We start from the raw sequence: 22,117 nt of genomic DNA on the forward strand, positions 1-22,117 counted from the left end.
TTTAAGCAAATGTATACTTCCAGCTTTAACACTCTATCTGGGAACATACTGTAAATGCACTGAATGCAAGGGATGATTACGGAACTCAAACATTCAGACCACTAGTTTGCACTATATAAGGATTACAAAAACTTTGCTTGAAACATTTCCTCTTGGCACATACTCAATTACAGTATTATAATTGAGTGGAAGTGTTTTCTCTTATGTACAAGAGGGTTAAAATAATCTCTCATTAAGGACTGCAGAGATGATCCCTAGCTATTGAGGTGCCCCTTCCCTTTTTTTTTTTTAAATAAGTCTATGCTTTAGTTATGACTAAGATCTATTTTTTTTCTAGTGTTACCTAAGAGTCTTTCCTTGTCATGTATGGTGAAAGAACAAATTTGTGTAATGCTTGAGCGCACGCTTGATTCATAAAGTTTGCTTTCATTATGCTTGGACATTCTTTGGGTTTTAGTCCATAATTCTAGGGTCTTCTCATTAGTGCTTCTTAGATCTGTCTTGGCAGTGAGAAGGCAGGAGAAAACGGCTCCAGTATCATTTTGGCCAGTAAGTAGCATAAGAAAAAGATTAGATGATGGGGAAAACAATGTCTGTTTCTCACCAAATGAAAGTTCTTAGCTAACCTATTTCTTCCTTCTCCTCATTCCTGGCAAAGCTAGTGAAACTGCAACACCATATCAGGACTCCTGGTGCGAAGTAGTTTACCTTCCTACAGAGGAGGCAACTGCATTTAAACCTTGTACAGTTGCTTTTGAATGTGTAAGTGCTGAGTATTCGTTACCCTGAGGGAATTCTATGAAATGGAAAGGGGAGGGTAAGAGTTACTCTTTCCACCTTAAAGTTTTTTTTCACCAATGGAGCAAATAAAAATAGTTACTACTAGAGGAGGAGGGGGAATATTCTGCCACTTTCTGTCCTGTACAAAACAGTTTCCATCCATATTCCAGGACATCATCAAAGGTTCTTAACTTCAGACAATCAAAACTCTCTTCCAGACCCTCCTCACATTCTCTCTTGATTTTTGTAATCTGTTCTTCTCTGCCTTGAGTGTGCGTCCTCTCTCTCTCTCATCCATCCCATATAAAACACACCTGTTTAGATTATCTTTGTTGTTTATTGCTCTGATCATATCCTCTTCCTGCTTCTGGAATCTTTCCAATGGTCCCATTTCACCTCCTCAAGTTTCTTTTCCTCACCTTCCATGCCCTTCACAACTTTGCCCCTGCTTCCTAACTGTCTCTTATGTCACCCTCTGCCACATCCAGTTAGCAAATCATGCCAGTCAGATGTCTTTTGTCATCTTCACTCACAAAGGTCTCTGCTTCTTCTGTGCACACAAGATAGAATAGAACACTTCCTTAAAGGCCAATAATCTCTCCTGCAAGACCCACATGTATCACACTGTCTTTAAGAGATCATCCAATTAAGAAAGGCGAGGGTGCGGGGCAGATGAGAATCAATGACACTTGGCACATGAATATTTGATTATATTCCCTCCCCCTCTTTTGTATGACACTTGTTTTTTCAAATTGTGAGCCCATTGGGGCATGAATAAGTTTTCATTTTGGGTTTGTGTAGCACCTAGCATGATGTGACACTAGTGCACTTAATAAATATTTAAATAACAACGGCTAATCCAGCTTCTCATAGGGACCACATGCAGAATTTCAGTACCTATCCTAGCAGCTAAAACAGAATTCAGCACTGCAGTAGAAACCTCCATATGTGAATCCCCACTCCACCACTAGAGTTAGAACACCCAGTTGCAGGCAAGCATCCTATTCTGATGTTACCAGAGCTAAGGTAGACAGGAACTGGAGGCGGCCCAGCACAAAGCAGAAGTAGTGTTTCAGTTCAAATACGTGTTTAGGGAATAGTTAAAAGCTATATTGATCAGGCAACTGAAAGATGTGTGGCCTGGAGCTGTGCAATGGTTTTTGAGGGATGAGTAGTATACTTTATAGATTCAATCTGTAATGACTGTGCTGCTCATACAATAAGAATACTCAGCACTTCTATACACTTTCCATCCAAAAATCTCCTAGCTTCTGTACAAAATGTTTTTTTTTTTAAATTGGCTACCCTTGTACCAATTTGATTAACAATGCTAATGAGTTATGCGTATAGCAGTATTTATTCCTCTGCATTAGAAGTGTTACCTGTTCTGATATTTTTCAGGACTCAGTAGGACTGTTATACAAACTGGACACATAGGATGTGAAGTGTCCTCAACTACTATAAGTACTAATGTAATGTTGTCATATTTTAGGCATCATCTTCACCATGAAAAAGTTAAGTATAGTTAACTAATGGGAGTTAAAATCCTAGTGAAGATATAGTAGCTCGTAGTTTCCATATGACCTGTCAGTGTAAACTAAAGATTTATTGTTTCTTCCTATCTCATCCTGCTAATTCATGTGAAGACTATGCCCTAGGTTCAGTGAGGTAAGAGCCTACTTTCTTGCTCAGTAAAAACAGATTGCAGAGGTGCTATCCCTTCCATCTTTGCTGGGATGTTTTGGACACATTCCATACGGTGGGCGTAGGAAACTTATTTGGGGCCGTATATGAGCAAGACTGCACTTTCCGGAGGCAACTTCGGGGGCCTGCTCGCTATCTTGTTGCTGTGTGACGTTTGGCCCTGCTGGCATGAACTCTAAAAGATGCCAACCTTTTGCATGGGGAGCCAGCTGGCCTGCAGCTGGGGCATGAGTGTGGTGGCAGCTTTGTCCCCGCTCAGCCTCTGCTGGGTGGCAGGATGGGAATGTGCCCCTCTATTGCCCCAGCTGTGGGAGGGGGGACAGCCCAGAGGTCTATCAGGAGGAGGAGGAGGAGGACGGCCTCCTAGCCTCTGGCTGCAGCCCCGGCCTAGAGAGCATCCTGAGCTCACGGCCCGGCCCATCACCCCTAGCTGTCCACCTCAAGGCCTTCCTGGCTGCGCCGGGGCGGAGCTAGGGCCTGGGCGTGGCCTGTGACCTCACACAAGGGGGCGGGGCGGGTCGCGTCGCGCTGGAAGCAGGCAGCAGGCGCTCGCGCGCATAGTCGCGCCCCTCGACCGCGGTGGCTCGTGCAGCTCTTTGCGCACCTGCGTCGCCGCGCCCCCACCCCCGGGACCCGAGGCGGGCGGCGAGCGGCCGAGGCACCCCCCCGGTGGGGCGGCCGGGGTGTGGTCTGGGGGTGCGGGGCTGGCGGGCGTGCGCGGGTCCCCGGCAGTTGGACCCGGCGGCGGCGGCATGGCGGGGCTGAGGAGGCGAGGGGCCGGGCCGAGCAGCGGGAGTGCCGGCGACAAGGTGAGCGTGGGGGCGCGGCGTGGCGGGACAGGAGGAGGAGGGGCGAGGTGACTCTCTGCGTGGCCTCGGGCCGGCCGGCTCGCGCCCCCCCCCGCCCCGCCCCAAAATCGACATCCCCCCTCGCTGCTGCGCCGCCTGGCAGCCACCGCGCCCCTTTCCCCGCCGGCCCTGATGGCTGCACCGGGAGGGAGGTGTGTGAAAGGGAAGGGGAAGGCCGGTGCAGAGATTGATTCCTAAACCCCCTCTCCTTGCTCCCCCCCACATCACTCTCTCCTGGGATGGGTGGAGGAACAGGAGGAGATTTATCTCCGCCCTAACCCCCCCCCCCCCGGTCATGAAATTGCTGTTCACTCATGACAGGGTCACACACTCTAATTTCCACCAGCTGGCACCTTTCCTTAAAGTCTGGGCGCTGCTGGTGGGGCGGGTAAGGGTTCCCTGCTCTTCCACAGTCCCCTCTCGCCTCTTTCCACACAGGCCCGAGAGGTTGAGAGTAGATTTAAAAGGAGAATATTCAGCTCGTTTCTGGTTCTCTACAGCAAGAGGCCGGTCCGTGGTTCCCTCTCTACCTGCAGTCTTCATTCATTCTGGCGGATTGTTTCCTGCAGTTAATCGCGCCTCCCGCTTCAGTGCATAAAGTAGTTTGGGAGACGTAAACTGCAAATTCAGGGATCTGTTGACCTGGTATGTTGGAAAGGAAGAAAAACATTTACTGCTGAACCTGCCCTAGCTAAAGGTTGTCAGCTGTTCTATGGCAACTCTCTGTATTTTATGGTTTTATAACTCTGATAAACATTTACTTCTGGGCTCTAATGTGACTTACAGTAAAACATTTCTGTTGAGGAAAAAAGTTTTCAAAATACTGAGTATCTATGTAGCAGGTTGTGTTCATTATATTGGCAACTCTTGCCCCTTTTCCCAAAAGATGCAGTTTTGTTCACCACTCTAAAACAGATTCAAAACCAGAATTATTATCATTATGACTAAAATTAAAGGACACTCTAATTCTGAAAAACACAGATGTGTAAATGCGTTTTTGTCATTTAAAACCGTTTTGGATTTAAACATTCAGTGTTTGAAACCCAAACATCACAGCATTTTTGTAATGTATGTGAACTAGAGAGTAAAACTGACTAGTGTTTTTGTTTTCACTTCAGTCACCTTGAACAATATTAGCAAGCAAATCATAAAAACAAACAAACCTAAATCATTCAAAAAGAGTCCGTGTCAGGTAGCATAAACTGAAGCCAAGAAGAAAGCTAAATGAAGTAATGACTTACTGGGGATCTATAGCAATCTGCCCAAAAGGCGCGCTCTCATTTTTCTAAACATGCCCAATTCTTTTAGCCTTTTCCCATAGGTCATTTGTTTAAAAATGACAGGTTTCAGAGTAACAGCCGTGTTAGTCTGTATTCGCAAAAAGAAAAGGAGTACTTGTGGCACCTTAGAGACTAACCAATTTATTTGAGCATAAGCTTTCGTGAGCTACAGCTCACTTCATCGGATGCATACTGTGGAAACCGCAGAATACATTATATACACAGAGACCATGAAACAATACCTCCTTCCACCCCACTATCCTGCTGGTAATAGCTTATCTAAAGTGATCACTCTCCTTACAATGTGTATGATAATCAAGTTGGGCCATTTCCAGCACAAATCCAGGTTTTCTCACCCCCCCCCCCCTTTTTTTTTTTCCAGAAACCACACACACAAACTCACTCTCCTGCTGGTAATAGCTTATCCAAAGTGACCAGCAGGAGAGTGGGGTGGGAGGAGGTATTATTTCATGGTCTCTGTGTATATAATGTCTTCTGCGATTTCCACAGTATGCATCCGATGAAGTGAGCTGTAGCTCACGAAAGCTTATGCTCAAATAAATTGGTTAGTTTCTAAGGTGCCACAAGTACTCCTTTTCTTTTTGTTTAAAAATAAACTTCTTATTTTTCTTGCTCTCATCTGGACTCCCTCCGGTTTGTCCACCTCTCTCATAAAGTGCAGTGCACAAACCTGGACACAGTGTTCCAGCTGTGGCCTCCTCACCAGTGTCAAGCAGAATGGAACAGTTACCTCCCATGTCTTAGGTACAACACTACTTTTTGTACTTCCCAGAAAGATACTTGCCTTTTGCAAAAGCATCACTTTGACTCATTCAGTTTGTGATCCATTGTCGCCCACAAATCCTTTTCTGTGGTATTGCTTCATAGCCAATTATTCTCCATTTTGTATTTATGCATTTGATTTTTCCTTTGTAAGTGCAATACTCTGTATTTGTAGAGTCAGACATAGACGTTCAGGTTCAGCACAGAATCTGCTGTGCCAGCCCTGCCTTTGGCAGACTGTTTCAGACAGGTGTTCAACAGCCATGACATGAGAACATACACTACATTTTTAGTTTACAAAGTGGTGGTAATTCCAATTCTCCTTTATGGCTGCGCGACTTGAGTGACCTACAGAAAACTCCTGAAAAACCTGAAACGCCAGCCCCAGCACTTTCTCCAGAAGATCCTCAACATAAACTGAGAGGATTGCTGCACTAATGTCAGTGTCCTCATGGAGGCTCACACCTTCAGTATTGAGGCCCTGATTATCTAGCACCAGCTGAGGGGAGCGGGCACTGTGTGCTCATGGCTACCAAAATAATTGCTTAATAACCCAACTTACCAAAAGAGAAAGGAAACTGAGGCCAAAAGAAACGCTTTAAAGACACCCTTAAGACGAACATCAAGAAATGTGGCATCGACACCACGCACTGGGAGACAGTAGCCTAGGTCAGGGCTAACTGGTGAAGACTTGTCAGAGAAGGGACGATCACTTTTGAGGAAAATTGCATTGCCCTGGTCATAGAAAAATGCCAGAAGAGAGAGGACAGACGACTGTCATGTAGCAATCATGGCCCAACCCTGCCTTACAACATCACCCGCAGTGAGTTTGCGGCTCAAGGATCGGACTCCTCAGTCACCAAAAAAATAAAAACCTGTGGAAGAGATAATCCTTGACCCTGAGGGATTGCTGACGACTCTGTATTTGTGTTTTTTGAATTTCATCTTACTGCTTTCAGACCAATTATCCAATTTATCAAGATAATTTTGAATTCTAATCCAGTCTGTCAAAGTGCATGCAACTCCTTTCATACAGTTAACTGTCCTGGTCCTTGACATGTTGGTTTGTGTGAAGCAATGAGACCACTTATAGTAGTAGTGCTAATTCAGACAAGTAAAGGTTTGCAGGCCTGTATTCGTAACAGAGGAGGCTTCTTCTGATGCTTTGGTCTGTATATTTAAGCTGTTAAAAACTAGAAAGAAATGGCAAGCTTTTATATTTGTTATTCTGATAGTACCTTATTCTGAAGTCAAGATGTTAAAACTATATATGTCTGTCCAAATGTATCAGGATATAGCCTGATGTGACTTTTGATTTCTGTGGAATATTAGTAGAAAATAGAAGTGCTGCTGGACATTGGAGCGTAGGACAAGCATTGAAACACTTATGTCTTAATGCTGGTGGAATGGTAATACTTTAATTCCTTTGTCTTCTAAAATTTATTTTAATCTAAGTAGTTGAAAAATGTCTTGCTTTTTTCTGTTTGGTTGAATGATCCTCTTGTTCCCTGAAATGATTTTTGTTGTAAGTTCAGGAGCACTTTATTGTGTCCACAATACATTCTAGCATTAGCAAAGTGTACAAAGGCCACAACAACGAGAGTATTTCTTGTGTACGCTTCAGTTAGCTAAATGCTTAATGTTGTAGGGAGGGAGCAGGGTATAACAGTTGCACTGCAGGAGTTTTGGGTTTTATTCCTGTATCTGCTACTGAATGTTACTGGGGTATTACCTGCCGAAGGTATCCCTGTCTCTGGAATGGGGAAAATACAGTGGGTGTTGAGATCTAATTAAATGTTCATGAGGTGCTTGATGTCTGCGTCTGTAGGCTTGTCTACACTTGAAATGCTACAGCAGCGCTTCAGTATAGACGCTACCTACCCTGATGGGAGGGAATTCTCCTGTCTGCATAGGTAATCCACCTCCCCGAGAGGCAGGAGCCAGTTCCATAGAAGAATTTTTTCTGTCAACCTAGCGTTGTCTACTTAGGTCTTCTTAACTGTGTTGCTCAGGATTGTGGATTTTTCACATCTCTGATACGTGGCTGGGTCAATCTAATTTTCTAGTGTAGCACAGCCCTAAATAAGGGAGTGCAGTCCCTAACCTCTGTACTATGGAGAAGGAACTGGGGTGAATTATGAACCTGGCTGTACAGGGTCTGCTTAGCAGATCCCTGTGGCCCCCTAAAATTTGTTTCATTTAGGGTTAGGGTATCTTATAAAAACAAACAAACAAACAAAAAAACCCCTAACCCAGTTTGCCTCAGGACAGCCAAAGAAGGGCTTGAAGAGTTTGCTTCACTTCACATTTAGCTCCGGTTACTCCACTCTAACTACCCTAGCTCAAGTGAGAGTGTGACTATACTGCCAAACACCACTCAAACTAGACAGAGTAACTGGATTAGCAGAGTGATTCGATTAGCAACTCTGAGTTGTAACTAAAGCTGTTACATCTCCATTGCATTGCTAGCTCCAGCGTCAGCAGCGCTTGAGCTTCAACCCAGTCCACCCTGACAGCTTAAAGCACCACTTTAGCTGAGCTAGAGATTGGTGTGGACAGAAGACTGTGTAAGGGCAAAACTAGTGTTTACAGTTCAATCTAACAATGCAGTAAAGACAAACACTAATATGTGCCTCTTGTCCAGAGTCAGGTGTGCAAGTTTGTAGCCTTGTGTGCTTAGATGAGGCTTCGACTCCATCACAACTGTCATTTTTGTCCTTCTGTTATCTGTTTATTGTCACATCCTTCCCTGTGGGTGTTAGCCGATGGCCAGGGATGTTTGGTGAGGTGCCAGCTATGCCCGTTTTATACCATCCGTGACTTTAACCGCTAGGACGCACTGTCCCTTCGCGGCGGGCAGCCCGGGCTAGGCTGACGGATGCCCCAAGGTCCTAACCACCCGTGACTTTAACTGCTAGAGCTCAGAGCTCCTTCGCAGCGGGCAGTCAACACTGACTGACAGGTGCCCCAATGGCAGCACTAAGAGCCTCTCCACACCCGTGACTTTAACTGCTAGAGCTCAGAGCTCCTTCGCAGCGGGCAGCCAGGATTGACTGACAGGTGCCCCAAGAGTTTGCCCCGTGGAGGCGGCACAACTCAACGCTAGGCTCTTAGTACTCTCACCTAATGGCCAGGCTTTATAGCCAAAACGGCTGAGGTTCTTTAATTGTGTTGGCTGCTTTACAGTAAACCAGAGAAACAAGTCAGGCTTATGCACAATGGTTACCAAAATTTATTAAACTAGATTCTAATCATGTGGTTACAAAATTGCTAGTGCCTACTTATTTAAATGTAGAGATGTTACACACACAAACAAGTTACAAAACTGAAGCCACAATCCCAAAGAAAGAAAACAAAGTATAGAGCTCTATTTCAAAATATGTGTACGCTAAAGATAGGAGATCAGGTGTGGGTGCTTCTTACCCTCCTTACATCTCTCGATTCCAGCGGTGCCAAGCCAGGATCGGTCACTCAATTCCGCGGAAAGACGAATAAGGGACAAGGCTTAGGGACCCTCTTAGCTGCAGAAGCCTTGGGAGGCTGTCACTTATCTGACCAGCAGATAGATAGTGAAAAGCACTCAAAAATCATGGTGCTGTAGGTCCCCTACTTATACCTCTGTACTCCTTTATTCTCTTTCTCCTTTCTATGCTAAATTGGGGCTGGTCTGTCGGGGTGACGCCAGCTCTCGCAAGAGTAGTTCACACTTGCAAGGGAGAAACAATAAGTTTCGACTACTGGACACTTCTTTTATCAGGGTAAATATTTTCCCACCTAGGATGTTGGTGTGTGTGCATCATGCTGTTTTAGTAAGGGCTAAGAGCCATGTCTGTCACAGGGCCTCTGCCTGCTGTGAGCCTAATCGTTGTATATGTTCCCAGAGGCACATTGTAGCAGCACACCTGTGCTTCTCACAGCTTCAAAGGCTGTGCTGGAGTGCCCTGTTTTGGCTCCCGTGTGTTTCCAGCAATGCTGGTCTGAGGGGGGGGGCTGGCTGTCTGGCTACAGTGGGGCAGGGACTATGTCACACGGAAAGTCACAGGTTTCCGTTAAGTCTTTTAGAGAGTCCATGTGGTCCCTTATCCAGGTGGTGGTGAAAGCAGAAGTATGTAATGAAATATATGGTAGCCTGGGCCATGGTAAGCAGGGGAAAGAAGGAGGCACACATTTTTCATGCAAGACAGGTTGCATCACCTATAATTTCTGAAATATTCAGAATTCTTGGGTAAAACCTGGAGTTGAGGTTTAAAGACCATCACTCATGTTGATTTAAAAAAAACACTGAGACTGTTGCAATTTGCACATAATTTCTCTCTCCTCACCCCCAATAACAAAATGTTGGAAAGTTTGGAAATTCAAAGTTAATCCATTTTAAAAAACATTTAAACCAAAAATACTTGAAAATATGGAAATATTTAGGGTCACCCAAACATCCTTATTGTTACTGTTTCCTCACCATGGCTATAATCCAGAAACCTTGACAGTATAAGCCACAAATGGCTGTTGGTTGTCTGATAAAATAAGTCCCAAATTAACACAATCTTGTTAGACTACTTTATTGTTGATCTAAGAGGGTTTTCACACTGCCATTGTTTACATTGCAACCTTGTGTGACTTCTGACTTCTTTGGGGCCACAAACAGATTTTCACTTGACCACATTGAATTTTTAAAAAATCATATCTGGGGGAGGGAAGGAGAATCATTTGACCTTGATCTCCTTCCCCATTGCCACCCGCAAGGATGACATCACAACTCCCCATCTAATAATAGTTTAAATCAGGGGTTCTCAAACATTCATAGTATAGATTCAAATTTAGTAGAGTATCTAGTTAACTACCTCCTCTCCCACTTGTGACTGCCAACCAAATTCTCTACCATTTATATGCATGTAACATACCTGTTGTAACTACAGCAGTCTAATACTAAGAAAGCATTTAACATTTATCTCCTCTTTTAATGTAATCTGTGAACTGGAATTAATAATAGGCTGCACGATGTGAGCAGACAGCTTTCTGTGTATCACTAGCAAGTGCTCTGTGGATCACAGTGGGGAACTGCTGTTATAAATAATATGAAAACAAAAGTAATTCTTCATACTTAACCTTGTTTTTATTCAATATGGTTTATTATAGTATATTTGCTTGTACAAATTGTATCTCTAACTCAAATGTCTATCTTAGAGACTGTTAGGCAACTGCTAAAATAATTGTTGAGCAAGTCCTGCTACAGAGTGCCATCATACTAGCAAAAATAAATCTACAAACAAAAGATGAAACAGAACAGAAATCTCTGGAGCTTTTTGGACAGTGGTGTTTCTGTGGGAGTTTGGTCTGAGAAGATGGTGGTGATTTTGCGTTTTAAAGGTACAGTGATTTTTTCCAAATGTGTGGCTTTAGTCAGTGCTTGCTGATACCCTGTAACATGGGGGCAGTGCTGACCTAGTTTGACTAAGTTTAAAAGCCAATCTCTAGGGAACATTGGAGCAGCTAGCAGTTAACAGCAGAGTTTCTATGGGACTGCTCCCCCTCCCCCTTCTGTCTGTCTAGGAATAGAAGACAGTGAAGCGGTGAGGTTACTGAGGCAGCCGTAGAAGTGACCCGAGGAGGAGAGGAGACAAAGAAGGTGGTTGGGTGCAGAAGCTGTGGATGCACATCATCCTTGAGTGCATATCTGATGGAAGCTATGTACGTGTGAAATGTCACCTGGAACAGCTCACGGCAGAGAAGATCCAAGGATTAGAGATGCAGTGGAGATGATGGAATTCAGATAGAGATTTGAAGGTATAATGCAGGAGAGGAGAGCAGAGGTGGTACAGACCTCTGAATATTTGTGGACACCTGGCAAACAAAAGGAACTGGAGGACATTCTGCCAGAAGAAGAGGGGGATCCATTGAAGAATGACCCTGAGGACAAAGCAGAGGAAGAGACCAGCTAGTGGTAGTGAAAACCAGTTGAGTAACAGATTTGCTGAACTAGTGAATGAGAAGTTACAGGCAGAAGATGGGGTGGTGAGGAAGAAAAACAAGAAAGACAGTCCCTGCAGAAGAGAGGAACACATGATGGAGATACTTGGGGACTGGAGCCCAAGGAAAAATTAGGATGGTGTACAGGCGACTGCAAGATAGAACATAACACCAAGAAGAACTAGGTGCCTGGGGACTCCATAATCAGAATCTGAGAGATTGGGGACTCCATACTCGGAAGAGTCAACAGTACTGTCACCAGATCCAGGGAACAGAAGAGTGCTGCCTGTTAGGAGCAAGGATATTAGATGTTGATATGAGGCTGAAAATGATCCTGATGGAAGTGAGGGGGGGCAAAAACCCACTGATTGTGCTGCATGTCAGGCTGAATGACACTGATAGATTCCCACATGTATGGGGAGATGTGTTTTGAAAACTGGTATTCTGCAATAAAGGCCGTGATAGATTTTGGGAGGGTTGGTGGGGGGAAGAGAACATCCATTGAGATGAATATGTAGTTTACACCTCTGGGGTGTCATTAACCTGAGAACATTCCATTGGGATGAATGGGCCAGATCGCACCTCTGTCATCCTTTTATGTTTCAAAGGATTGGGCAGAGTTGCCTCCAGCTAGTAGATAGGCTCCTCACATTCCATGAATTACCACCTTCCCTTATCCTCATGGTGCTTCTGGTCCTACTGGGGCATGGGGGAGCCAGGAGATGGGCAGAGTTGGTAGCATGCCAAGGAAGACCTTTTTGTTCTTTCCATACCCCAACAAGTGCCTGCATACTACCACCACTTCCTCAAAAAACAAGGGAAATTCACTGCTTGAAAACTTGATTAATGCAGAGTTAAGATTGACCAGCAATGCCTTGTACCCTTTCAGAATATCCCATGCACCTGAAACCTCTGAAAACCAGAAAATAAAGAGTTAAATTAAAACAAACACATCTGAAAATCAGGAAATGCAGTGTTAAGGTAATATATCCGATGCCCTTATCTGTCCAGCTGTGCCTGTCTTCTGATGCTGACAGTAGGCAACCAAAACAAACCGGACATACCCCTAGCAAAATCTGCCATTTTCTGTGTTGTGTTGTATCCAACACAATGCTATACTATCATTCCTCTTCATACACACTTACTGACCCTCACTCTGCGTTACTAAGATTTTTGGGTAGTGAGTAGAATAGTGGAAGCCTAGTGGTATCATGCTTCCAAATGCTGCTGATAGAAAGGCATAGGACCAGGGCCTGTGCTGTGTCTGACAGGAGGCACAGAAGAGAAGGCTCATCCCAAGAAAAGGGGTTTTAAGCATCTTAAATTCTGAGATGCTGCAGGCGGTGGAGCTTTCCCTGAATAAGTTAGTGAACCCTGGGAACTTTAACTTATGACAGCCTTACCTAGCTTCCAGCATAGAGCACTGACCATTTCCTCACAAACTCAGCAGGCCCCTGTGCTGGGGGTTGTGAGGAAAAGTGTGTGTGGGGGGGGGGAGGGGTGGTGGTGGTGGTGAGGTGTGTGTGGCAGGATTTGGAAATCTGAGCTGGATTTGGAGTTAAAATTACAGACAGGGAATCTGAATTAGCAATCTGGTTCTGGCTTTGAAAATAGAAGTAAAGTGACTTCTTCATTGGTAGAACTGAGATAACATTTATGAGGCTATTGAAGATTAATACTCTTAATACAGCTGTCCCAGTGCTATAAAAAAACCCACCCCCACGAGGGGAGTAGCTATGGTCTACACTGCCACTTTACAGCGCTGAAACTTGCAGTGCTCAGGGGGGTGTTTTTTCACACCCTGAGTGAGAAAGTTGCAGCGCTGTGATGTGGTAGAGTAGACAAGGCCGTTTCCCTTCAAGGTCCAGTATTCTGTCAATTTTTCAAAACACTCAGGCAGATTATATGGGCTTATCTTTATCACGGACTCTTTTTGTGGGGTTTTAATAGTTAATGGAAGGGGGTTGTGAAAATTTCATTTTGAATAAGGGATTTCCAACCTGAAAAAATTGACCAATGCTATCCTATGATATTACAAAGTCACATCTTAGATCTACACCAAGCGGTATGTTCCCGTAACTATTCTGCTCTGCTGAGGTTGTTGATCTGATCGTTATTATAGTCTCTTTCCTGAGAATGCTGAGCCTTTTTTTTAAATGCTGTATTCTTATAAATTATCGCTGAAATTCTAGTGACAGCTGTGTTAAGGTGCTTATTAATTTACCTTTCAATCCTTGTTTCAGTCATAACCTTTTGTAAATTTTACTTTTCAAGCTGAAACTTTCCAGGACGTCTCTGGTGGGGGGTTTTGAAAGTTAGATTCAAACTATAGTTGAGCCCTTCTTGAAAATGAGTGGGAAAACATTCTCCATTATATTAAAACAAAAGGATCCTTCCAAAACCAGCAACCCTCAAATATGATTTCTTGTAACTTTCTGAACAGCTGTTTTGCTGAAATGGCTGGGGCTAGAATTGAAGCAGTGATTGAAATGGAAGTGTTGACTTTTTCTCATTGGAAAAAAACACTGCATGTGTGAAATGTTAGCACTAAGCTCATTCATAAAATGAGCAGCCACAGGGCATGGTGTTACCTGGTTAATTAGCTGTGTACTGAAAAATGTACTGAAAGAATGCACTAAATGAGGTCTGGTTACACAAGAGCCCTTGTCTCATTCACCCTACGTCTTGTACTTAGATGACTTTGTGGGTCACTGTTTACCCATGCATTTGCAGAATACTACACCACTATAAGATTGTACGCAGGAATTGACCTAAGATTTCTATACTAACCTATACATGAAACACTTCCTTGATTCAGTTATTAAAGGAAAAACTAATTTGAAAGAGAATTAAGGTGAGCTACCACTTACATATTTCTCGTAAAGAAGCTTCTTCCTATGTTCTGCAGCCTTTTTGAGAAAGCATATCTGCCAAGTTCTGTACCTTAGTCTTGAGATCTTATAATTCCTCTTAAATGCTTTGTATCACATGTTGATTTTTCTTGAATATGCCTTTTGAACAATTTTTGCCTATTTGTAACATTCACAAGTGAATGCAGTGCTTTTGCTACATATACTTGGCTATTTATTCAGTTTTGGGCAACGTGAATCCAGATTTACATTTAAGATTCTGTAAATGTGATCCCTCGCTCATTGCCTATGGAATTGCCATTATGTACAACACACTTTTTTGTCTTCTACCACTTCATATGTTCTGAGCTGATAATTTACTGTTTAGTCGTTTATTATACATTCTGAGGTTTGATCCACAGAGCCAGATGTCTGCCTCTGACTTAAGAATGTACAACACTCTGCTGGGTAAAAAAAAGCTTATTCTAAATCGTTTGAGAATAAAAGCCCACATTAGAAGCAGCAGTGTCCTAACTACTGAAAACATATCGGATCAGCACAGAAGGCAGCTTCTTTAAACATTGGGGTGCATATGTAAATATCCTGGGACTTGACTAAATTAGAAATGCATTCACCTAACACTTTAGATCAGGGGTGGCCAACCTGAGCCTGAGAAGGAGCCAGAATTTACCAATGTACATTGCCAAAGAGGCACAGTAATATGTCAGCAGCCCCCCATCCACTGCCCAGCGCCTCCCGCCTGCCGGAAGCCCCCAGCAATCAGCGCCTACTGCTCTCTCCCCCTGCAGTCAGCGGTTTCACGTGTGCAGGAGGCTATGGGGAGAAGGGGGGAGGAGCGAGGGCATGGCAGTCTCAGGGGAAGGGGTACGGGCCTTGGGGGAAGAGGTGGAGTGGGGGCAGGGCTTGGGGCAGAGCAGGGGGTTGAGCAGTGAGCCACCCCCCAGCACATTGAAAAGTTAGCATCTATAGCTCCAGCCCCAGAATCAGTGCCTAGGTAAGGAGCTGCGTATTAACCTCTGAAGAGCCGCATGTGGCTCTGGAGCCACAGGTTGGCCACCCCGGCTTTTGATTCTAGAGATACCAGAATTATGTTTTGAATTATGGTTGAAATTTTATTAGATGGATGTGGAGGAAGTTTATGTAGAATTTAGTTACTATGTTAGATGTTTTTAATAGGACCAAACTAAGCATTCATGTATTGAGTTCAGTACCTTTTGTAAATGTAGGTTTTTTTAATTTTTTTTATTTCTGATTCCCATCTAAGTGTTCCTCCCTTTCTTTAAATTTTATTTTTATTGTACTCTGGATAAAGTGTGTGTGGGACGGAGGGGGAGGGCACCATTAGGTCTTACTCCAGTAAAGAAGCGCTCTCAGGCCTGGTCCACACTGGGGGAGGATCAATCTAAGTTACACAATTTCAGCTACATGAATAATGTAGCTGAAGTCGACGTACTTAGATCTACTTACTGTGGTGTCTTCACTGTGGTACAACTCTTGACGCTCCCCCATCAACTCCACCTACACTTCTCACTCCGGTGGAGTACCAGAGTCGACGGGAGAGCGCTCTGCATTCGATTTATCGCGTCTTCACTAGACGCAATAAATTGAATGCCACCCCCCCCCCCCCTTGTGGGATTGATCACTCCGTAGGTAAGTGTAGACATGCCCTCAGTCTCCTCCCAGATCCTGGACTCTTGAAGGGTATGTCAGTGCTACTGATGGGAGATGTGATTTGTGGCACACGTAGCCATACCTGAGCTAGGTGTGTGGGTTTTTTTTTTTTTTTTTTTAATAAATAAAAATAGTGGTATAGCTCTGGCTGCAAAAGCTAACTCCCCAAGTATGTACCCAGGGTACCAAGTGGGATTGTTCTCAGGCAGGGTGGATTGTTTTGATTTAAAGCAAACAGAAAACCTTAATTTAAATAATCAGTTTTAATCATGTTTTGCATTTGTACTTTTCAGTTATTTTCCTAAAGAAAGGTTGATTTGCATTGATAACCATTAAAACATGTTGATTTAAAACTAACTCTAGCCTTCACGCTATCGTCTTGGTTAGCAAAAAAAACAAAAACACTAAATTTGGTTTTGTTTTGTATCTACACACTTACTTAAGCAATTATATAACTTGATATCCATTTATTCAGATTATTAATGTTTATATTCTATTAGAAAATAGTGAATGATGCATTTCTTATATATTAAGTTGATTTTTTTTTTACTTGTGATTTGTGTCAAACTCTGTTTGAATGGAAATTAAAATTAAATTTAATGCACAAAACATTTAATTTTTATTAAATAAAACTACTTTAAGTCTTCAGGATGCATAAGAAAAAATGTTTATCAAAACAAGTTTTGCATTGAACTGAACAGATTTTTTCTGGTCATCATTCCTTCAAGATTTTAGAACTAGTAATCTCATTCTCTCTCATGTAGCTTTTATTCATAGATTAGAAGAGGAAAAATAAGCTTTCCTGTTTTGTATTTTTTTTGATGCCCAGTTGGTTTCTTACCTGTGAGTACACTAATCATGAACTGAGCTAGTTGAATAAACTGAAATGAAGTAAATAGTCTCTCTGCACCTGCAGAAGAGGCTACTGGTGCAAAAGCTGGTTTAGTACTTCAACAGCCTCTGATTCTAGGCACTTAGTGAGTGACACAAACCACAAACTTTCTTTAAAACTTGGTAACAAACATACTGCTTAGTATTATTTATATTTATTTTTAACAATTTTAATTAAAAGTTCAGGCCTTAACAAAGGTTAACAATTTTAAATTTAGTTTTACTTGTTTATTTTTAAAAAATAACCTGTATTTAATTTAAGCATATTCATTTTATTTTAAATCTACGCTGTTCTCGAGACTGTACTGCTGCAGTTACACAGCTATTTTTAGCAAGCTAGTACAAGTATGCATACAGATGATGCAGTCACACCTCTTGGTTGCAGGGCAGACTATCTCGGAGAGGAGTCATTTTGGCAGTTGTGAGACTTCCTTTTAAGGAGGTCTGGGTTCTATAACAGGAGTCTACAACTACATTCCATAATGAAAGAGTGGATTAAAAAGTAGAAATATCTACCACCAATAATCCTGACCAAATTGTAGTGACTTCAGACCACAGTTCTTTTAACTCAAAAATGGCAGCCTGCATACCTTACAAACTTAGTTTTTCTGTTCTTCTTTACCAGGACCCCTTCAATTGCCCTGACCTTCACAACTTTTATTTTACAGCCTGGAACTGCAGTCTCAGCCTTTTTAATACATGAATACTGCTAGGAACTGGGTTAACTTTCTATTAAAATCTCAAAAACCATCCTTGATCTGCACATACAAGAGTGTGGCATGCTTGTTTACTTGGTACATAGATCTATGCCTAAATTCATTTCAGATAGCTTATTAGTGACCATCTCAAGGTAGGGTAAGCACCCATCCTGAATTGGTGTGGGACAGTCCTGAAATACAGAGTTCAAGTCCCAGTCCCGAGACGAATGACTCTGGGACAGCATTTATGCCGGATTCACTGAAGTGCTGCTCTGCACATGCCTGAGGCTCAGGAATGGTGCCAACTTCTTCCTCGTGCGAGAAAGGGAGAGTGTGAGGTGGGCCTTGGTCCCCCCTTGCCATGAGGTCCTGCTTCCTGCTCATCCTCTTCCCTCCCAAGGCCTTGCCCCCCGGCCAGGCCAGAAACGGGAGATGGACAGTAGTAAGAGCTGCCCAGGGAGCCCTGGGCTGCTGTGGGGTGTCCCCTGCTGTGGGGAGCAGGGACATGGGCTGCCCCTGCCTATGGCAGATGAAGTGTCTGGGGCTCCCCCAATGGCTCGAGCTCCCTGGGCAGCTCTTACCATGGCCTAGTCAGGGTCTCGGGGGAGGAGTGGGGCAGGGCAACAGAGTGGGCAGGGCTCCTGTATGTGTCCCTGCTTTTGCCTTCTGAAAATGTGGTCACCCTATCTTACGGGAACAGTGAAATTAGTGGGAGCTTGGGTTTTCAGCGCCTCTGAAAATCAGACCACTTCTATTTAACACCACCCCCCTTATTTTTTTAAAGGGGGTATGAGGGCAGCACTAGACATGAAACACAGCTGCAGGCATTGAAGAGGATTTTGTTTAGGATGGAAACATGGACATTAGGAGTTGTCTATGAACTTTCATAGAGACTTTCTAATCTTCACTGATTTGCCAGATGAGTGCTCCATGTACCAAGTCGTCACTCTTACTAAAACTTTCTCATTCTCACGTCAGAACAACCATTTCCAGTACAAAATGCTCATTCTTCTGCCTTTGGTTTCCATATCTTCAGTGGCATTGGTATAATCTAGTCTAGCTGGAATGCAGCGCCTGAGATCTCCACACACGTGGATTTGTGCTAAAGCTAGAAAAAGCCTCATTTTAACAAGGCATTCCAGTTAACACAGCCATTCTCTCAGACATATTTTCAAGATGCAGGTGACAGTAAGTAAGCTATTAAAGAACAGATCCTCAGATTTGTCTCCTAAAATGATTGGGAGAGGATGGATTCATGACTGAAGGTTATCCTGGGATAAAATATTCATGGAGATACTCCAAAGGTGGTTCTTGCAAGTTTGGGACTGCTTTTGGAAATCTATAGCCAGGGAGTTGAGATCATCACTAAGAGGGCTGCAAATGAGAAACCATGGTATGGGGCATGTCATATAACGTGAAGGGTATAGGGCCTGGCTGTAATTAGAAACTTAACCAGATTTGTCTTATACGTTTGTGCCCTATTGAATAAATTATTCCCCCCCATGAAGGACAGAAAGGTCTCTTTCTTCGGAAGCCCTCAGTTCCTACAAAATACACAATTGACATTTTTAATGGCTTTTTTTTTTTTTTTTTTTTAAACCCCAGAGTTATAATATGGTTACGGAAGCTATTTCTCCTTAGGAAACTTACTGTATGTCATTTGGCTCAAAGTGCAATTTTCACTGTTCAGGTCAACAGCATGAGAAATGGAGGGATTTTAAGATGTGCAGTTGGGACACAAGCAACTGATAGAAGTCTCTCATTTAAAAAAAAAAAAGGAAAGAGAGAAAACTTTCCCTGTCTGTTGTCTTAGCTCAGGGGTAGCCAACCTGAGCCTGAGAAGGAGCCATAATTTACCAGTGTTCATTTCCAAAGAGCCACAGTAATAGCTCCGCAGCCCCCGCATCAGCTCCCACCCTCCGCTCCCAGAGCCTCCCACTGCTCCCAGCCCCTCCAGTTGGCGCCTCCCCCTCCAGTTGGCGCCTCCCGATCAGCTGTTTTGTGGCATGCAGGAGGCTCGGGGGTGGGAGAGGAGCGGGGGCACGGCAGGCTCAGGGGAAGGGGCCTTGGGGGAAGGGGTGGAGTGGGGGCAGGGCCTGTGGCAGAGCTAGGGGTTGATCAGTGAGCACCCCCCGGCACACTGGAAAGTTGGCGCTTGTAGCTCCAGCCCCGGAGGTCAGTGCCTATACAAGGATAGGAGCATATTAACTTCTGAAGAGCCGCATGCGGCTCCGGAGCCACAGGTTGGCCACCCCTGTCTTAGCTTGAGTAATGAAATAAAAGCATATTATTAGATCTCTAATATTGTAATCATATGCTAGATAACATTTGATTGTCATCATTTCCAATTTTGAAATGCTAAGGTGCTAGATGGGTCTATTAATTACTTTAGCATAATTAAATGATTTGATTTTTTTCCCCCCATCCATCGTTTGTACTCTACACAATAGAAGCAATAAAGCTTTGAAAAAAGCACCCAGAAATGTCTGAGTCAGATAAGCTACAGCCTCAGAATGCAAATTTGCACACTGCTTGTACAGCTTTTTGACATCTATAGCAAGCCACTTTCACAACAAGTATGAATTTGACCAAGATCTTAAAAAAATACAGCACAGCATTAATTACCTGTAACTAGGTAGCTTCTGTAAGGCTGTCTGGAGTGGCTCATGACTGTGAGTGCCAGCCTCAGGGCAGACTGTCAAGAAGCAGAGCACAAACTTCAGACAGGTTGTGAGTTCTCTAAATAGATTTCACCAACCAAGTATCAAGTGTGAACTTCTTATGCACTGTTAACAGCCTTAACATGGAGTCACGGACAGTCCTCCTGGGCACTCCAGTCTATCTTGCCACCCAGGCAAGCTTGCTTTTGTAATAGATGGTCCCTTACACCAAAAATCATAATATTCAGGTTATTCCCAGTCCCAAAGGACCAGTCACTTACCCCAGGTTAATTGTACCTTAGATCTCTCAGCAAAGACACTGCTTTTGTAGCTAATCCTATATTAAACTAACTAAAAGTTTATTTACTAGGAAAAAAGTAATAGTTATTTACAAGGTTAAAGCAGGTGAAAGTACTCATACAAATGAGTTACAGTCTTAGGTTTCAAGCAGTAAAAGAAGCTGCTATAATGTACGAGTCTGTATGTCACTTTGGGCTAACCTGCGCTAAATAGCTTGGGGATCCCTTCCTTACGCATAGAAATACTGCCTTCTCCATATTCCAAGGAGCATAGTGATCAGTTTTTCTTGGCAGGGATTTTTATGTCCTTCCCCCAGAGCTCAAGCTGATGAGATGGGGGTTTGTGCACTCTCCACTTCATGGGTGTTTTGGGGGAGCAATCTACAAAGTCTTTTGTCCACCAATGTTCCACAAGGGTTTGTCTGATGTCTATAGGCCTCCTTTTGTTGGGCAGGAAATGACACCTTTTTTAGTAAACTAGTATTTCATCCTTGGTAATGCTTCTCTCCTAACAGTGAAGGTTTATGGTTTTAGACTAAACATTTTTATAGTTACAAAGCAAACACTTTAATATTACCTTAGAACATAGGATACAGATATTATAAGTGAGATTAATGCATGTAGCAACTTACAAGCATTTCATAAAGTCTAAACACATTCTTACAGCTTAACATTTGTTTTAACAATATGAAACACCCAGGTGAGTCAGACTGGTTTCTAGCTGTGCTTTTGTCAGTGTTTAGTGAGGTCAAGGGGCCTTTGCATGAGCTGGCACCTGTTCTGCCAGCATCACAGCCTCTGTGCTTAATACTTCAGAAAGCCAAGCCTACTGTTTCAACAAACTCAAAATAATGTCAGCTGAACAGTAGGTTTGAGTACTTTTGAAAGAAAAGGCAGGCTAGCACAAGCTCATATCCAAGTTTCCCTTTCAAACAGTGGAAGTAAATTGCCACTTTTCTCCAAGTACCGCTATTGCAAACAGACTTTATGTAGGAGCAGGGGGAAAAAAACTGGGGGGATAAGAAACTTGAAGCAGTGGAACCACAGACTGCAAGACTGTTTGTTCAAAGTAGCTACTTTCTTGGCTGAACAGCCCTAGCTACCCATTTTACCAAAAGTAGTGTAATTCTCTTTATAGAACCTCTGATGTATTGGGTCCAGCATTCGGAAGTGAGTCCTCTAAATTCCTGAAAACAAGAGCACGGCTTGATCTAGTAAACTAGGTATAGGATGCACGCTGCATAGTTAATGTTTGCTTGTAAAACACCATGGGTACATGTAGTGTTAGATAATACAGAAAAAATTACCTTTCTGGAGGAGTTTACATTCTTAAATTAGATTTCATTTATCATATTTGTGAGTATCTTATTTTTATTTCATGCCTATATTGAAAAATACATCTTGCTTCCTCTTTATGATGCTGAGATTCTCATATGTTAACTTTATTTACCTTCTTGAATACTATACTTCTCTCGAGTCTCTATCCACCTTACCCGTTAATAGTGTCTTTCAGAGTTTTACTCTCCTCTTCCCAGCATTGTGTTTAACCTTTTTAAAAATTAATTGAAAAACTCTTTACCTAGCAAATGTGAATTTTGCCTTATGTGTTTTTGCTGCAACAGTTAATTGTCTTGCTGCAGAAGCCTTAAGAAAAATGGGTCCTTGAAGT

General features: G+C 43.1%; 1 protein-coding gene across 2 annotated transcripts in view; it reads left to right on the forward strand.

The window, feature by feature from the left end:
- The first annotated feature begins 3,006 nt into the window (after positions 1-3,006).
- The window catches only part of CDS1 (CDP-diacylglycerol synthase 1), a 62,729-nt gene continuing 43,618 nt past the window's right edge, over positions 3,007-22,117 (forward strand). For both annotated transcript variants that reach the window (XM_037896799.2, XM_043545533.1), the window contains exon 1: positions 3,007-3,293. In XM_037896799.2, coding sequence (XP_037752727.1) covers positions 3,237-3,293 — 57 coding nt within the window. In that variant the 5' untranslated portion in view covers positions 3,007-3,236. The remainder of the gene's footprint in view (positions 3,294-22,117) is intronic.

This window comes from Chelonia mydas, chromosome 4 (genome assembly GCF_015237465.2).
Source record: "Chelonia mydas isolate rCheMyd1 chromosome 4, rCheMyd1.pri.v2, whole genome shotgun sequence".
Lineage (NCBI taxonomy): Eukaryota > Metazoa > Chordata > Testudines > Cheloniidae > Chelonia > Chelonia mydas.